The sequence below is a fragment of the Leiobunum rupestre genome, chromosome 4 (genome assembly GCF_980474605.1).
Source record: "Leiobunum rupestre chromosome 4, qqLeiRupe1.1.hap1, whole genome shotgun sequence".
NCBI classification, from domain to species: Eukaryota; Metazoa; Arthropoda; class Arachnida; order Opiliones; family Sclerosomatidae; genus Leiobunum; species Leiobunum rupestre.
The window spans coordinates 18,585,304-18,588,335 of NC_143387.1; the positions used below are offsets into that span (position 1 = coordinate 18,585,304).

Genomic DNA, 3,032 nt, shown 5'->3' on the forward strand with positions numbered 1-3,032 from the left:
GAAATGGGTGTCCTGTCTAAAGTGACCGAACCCACCGACTGGATATCGAGTATGGTTGTGGTGAAAAAACCAAATAAAATTAGAATCTGTCTGGATCCTCTAGAGCTCAATAAAGTCTTAAAACGAGCAAAGTTTCCTTTGAAAACAATCGACGAGATTCTCCCTCGAATGTCACAGGCTATGGTGTTCAGTGTTTTGGACGCCAAGGATGGGTTTTGGCAGGTGAAGTTGGACGAAGAGAGTAGTCTCCTAACAACGTTTTGGACGCCTTTTGGCCGATACCGCGGCTACGAATGCCGTTCGGACTTACAACGTCACCAGAAGAGTATCAGAGACGTCAAAATGAATTAGTCGTTGGTCTCAAAGGAGTTGATAACATGACGGATGATATTATTGTGTTTGGGTGTGGCGTGAATTTAGAAGAAGCAATAAAGGATCATGATCTAAATCTTCGAGCTCTCCTCGAACGAGCTCGTGAAAATAATTTTAAACTCAACAAGTCAAAAATGAAGCTTCGTATGACGCAAGTGCCATACATGGGACACTTGTTGACCACTGAAGGTGTTAAACCTGATCCAGATAAGGTGTCCGCAGTCAAAGAAATGCCTATGCCACACAACATACAATCCCTTCAAAGTTTTATTGGGTTTGTCACATATATGACTAAATTCCTTCCAAAACTTTCGGATTTCACTGAACCTTTGAGGCAACTCACTCGAAAAGGAGCCGAATGGAAGTGGACCAACGAGCACACTCAAGCCGTCGAATCTGTCAAAGCCTTGGCTACATAAATTCCAATATTACGTTATTACAACGTCGATGAGTCGGTAACTGCAATGCGACGCTAGCGACGTCGGAGTTGGTGCGACCTTGTTGCAAAATGGCCAACCCGTTGCTTTCGCTTCACGTTCCTTAACTCCAACGGAACGCAAATATGCCCAAATTGAAAAGGAGGGACTTGCAATTTTTTTTGGTTGTAAACGTTTTCATCAGTACCTATGTGGAAGAGACAAGGTTAACGCCGAAACGGACCACGAACCACTTGAAATGTCCGCGCCGAAGCGACTTCAGTGTATGCTTCTAAAGTTGCAAAATTACTCTTTAGACGTGCGATACAAGAAAGGGTCTGAAATGTACATCGCAGATTGTTTATCAAGAGTATCGCTTCCGGACATGGAACTCGAAAATGACGGAGACATGGACCCCATCGTCTTTCATTTGAAAGACGAGAGGACATTTCCTTCTCTATTTGAGAAAATAAAACTTGCCGATTACGCTCGAATGTCGGATAATCGAATTTGCAAAATTAAAATAGCCACAGAAGAAGATAAAAGTCTCCAAGTTCTTCAAACCGCAATTGTTGAAGGGTGGCCACATACCCGAAACAAAATTCCACCAGAAATTCGACAATTCTGGAATTTCAGAGAATGCCTCACAATCGACGATGGTGTAATTTTTAAAGGGTCTCAAGTGTTAATCCCACAAAAATTGAGAGCGGAAACTCTCAAGCTACTTCACTCAAGCCACGTAGGAGTACAAGCGTGTTTGCGCAAAGCTAGAGAAGTTGTCTATTGGCCAGAAAAGTTGTAGGGCATAGTCGAAAGTGTAAAAATAATTTTGGTTCGGTTGAAAAAGACCTATTTTTCACTGAGTTTGGAGGTCGGGGGGAAAAACAAGTTGTACTAGCAGGCAATAGCCTTTAACGAATTGTAGGTAACATGCATTTCAGTTATAAGATTTCGAAAAATAAACAAATAATATTTAGCCCAAGTAACGAATGTTTTTTAATGACTTCTACAAAATGTTTTCAAAAATGCCACCTTCTGATGCAATGCACAAATATGCACGATGTTGCATATTGCGAAATGCTCCCCGAACCATTTCTGGAGTCACCCGGCGACATGCTTCGATGATCCTTTGTCGTAAATCTTCAACGCTCGTCACATGTGTTTGGTATACGTAGTCCTTTACGAATCCCCAAAGAAAAAAGTCGAGTGGTGTTAGATCAGGGTATCTTGCAGGCCAACGAACAGGACCGGTTCTTCCGATCCATCTTCCAGGAAACTCGTCGTTTAGATATGCAACCACGTCACGATATTGGTGAGGTGGCGCCCCATCTTGCTGGAACTAGATGCGTCTGTACTTGGCCAGAGGAATGTCGTCCAACACGTTGGATATTTCATTTTGAAGGAACTCCAAGTAGTTTTGACCGTTCAGACGATTTGGCAGGAAGAACGAGCCAATAATTCTGTCACCTAACAGACCAGCCCACACATTTAAGCGAAACTGCACTTGGTGGCGGTGAGGAAATCCCCAGTGTGGATTCTCGTAGTCCCACATATCGGCTGTCCCATGGCAAAACCTTTTATCCAACACCATCATAATTTTGAGATATTTGACTTTTTCAAAACCTAAGTTAAAAGATTTTAACGTTGTTTTTAATGCGAGAATTATAAAATCCAAAACCATTTTTTAAGTCATATTTATGACTTTTACCTGAAACTTTTACAGTACTTTTGTACATGCCTTAGTAATACTGATGCGTAAAAATCTTATTTTTCCAAAATTTGTTGGTTGGAAGGTTTTGCCATGGGGCAGCCGATATGTTGGTTATGACGGTTGAAAGGCCCATCTCTTCCGAATGAACATTCGTCGGACATCAGTAGTTGATCGTGAAAATCCTGGTGTGCGTCAGCCATGAGGCAAAACCAATTGCAGAAGTCGAGTCGGCGCTGTCTTTTACCGTCATGCACTCCTTGGTGAAGTGTCGCTCGATAAGGATGAAAATGGTGTCTTTTGAGTGTTCTCCAAACGTAGTTTAGATCCAACCCTAAGTCAAAGCTGGCAGTCCTGACGCTCGCTCGAGGATAGGCGACGAAGTAAGCAAGTATGGTGTTTTCCATGTCGATGTCCTGGAGACCACGACCACGAAACCTCGGATTGATATTACCCCAGTTGTCGAAGTCGCGGACCACTCTAAGAACCGTCGTATGACTTGGTCTGCAATTGGGAAAACTTCGTCTAAATAACTG

General features: G+C 42.7%; 1 protein-coding gene across 1 annotated transcript; it reads left to right on the forward strand.

Annotated features, from left to right (window-relative positions):
- The first annotated feature begins 1,047 nt into the window (after positions 1–1,047).
- Positions 1,048–1,590, forward strand: LOC149946551 (uncharacterized). The gene has a single exon (XM_090170810.1). The coding sequence runs from the start codon at positions 1,048–1,050 to the stop codon at positions 1,588–1,590; it is 543 nt and encodes a 180-aa protein (XP_090026936.1).
- Positions 1,591–3,032: the final 1,442 nt, after the last annotated feature.

Bases quoted from the DNA above. Each gene is read 5' to 3' on its own strand.
- LOC149946551 (XM_090170810.1), top strand. From the start codon at position 1,048: ATGTCCGCGCCGAAGCGACTTCAGTGTATGCTTCTAAAGTTGCAAAAT.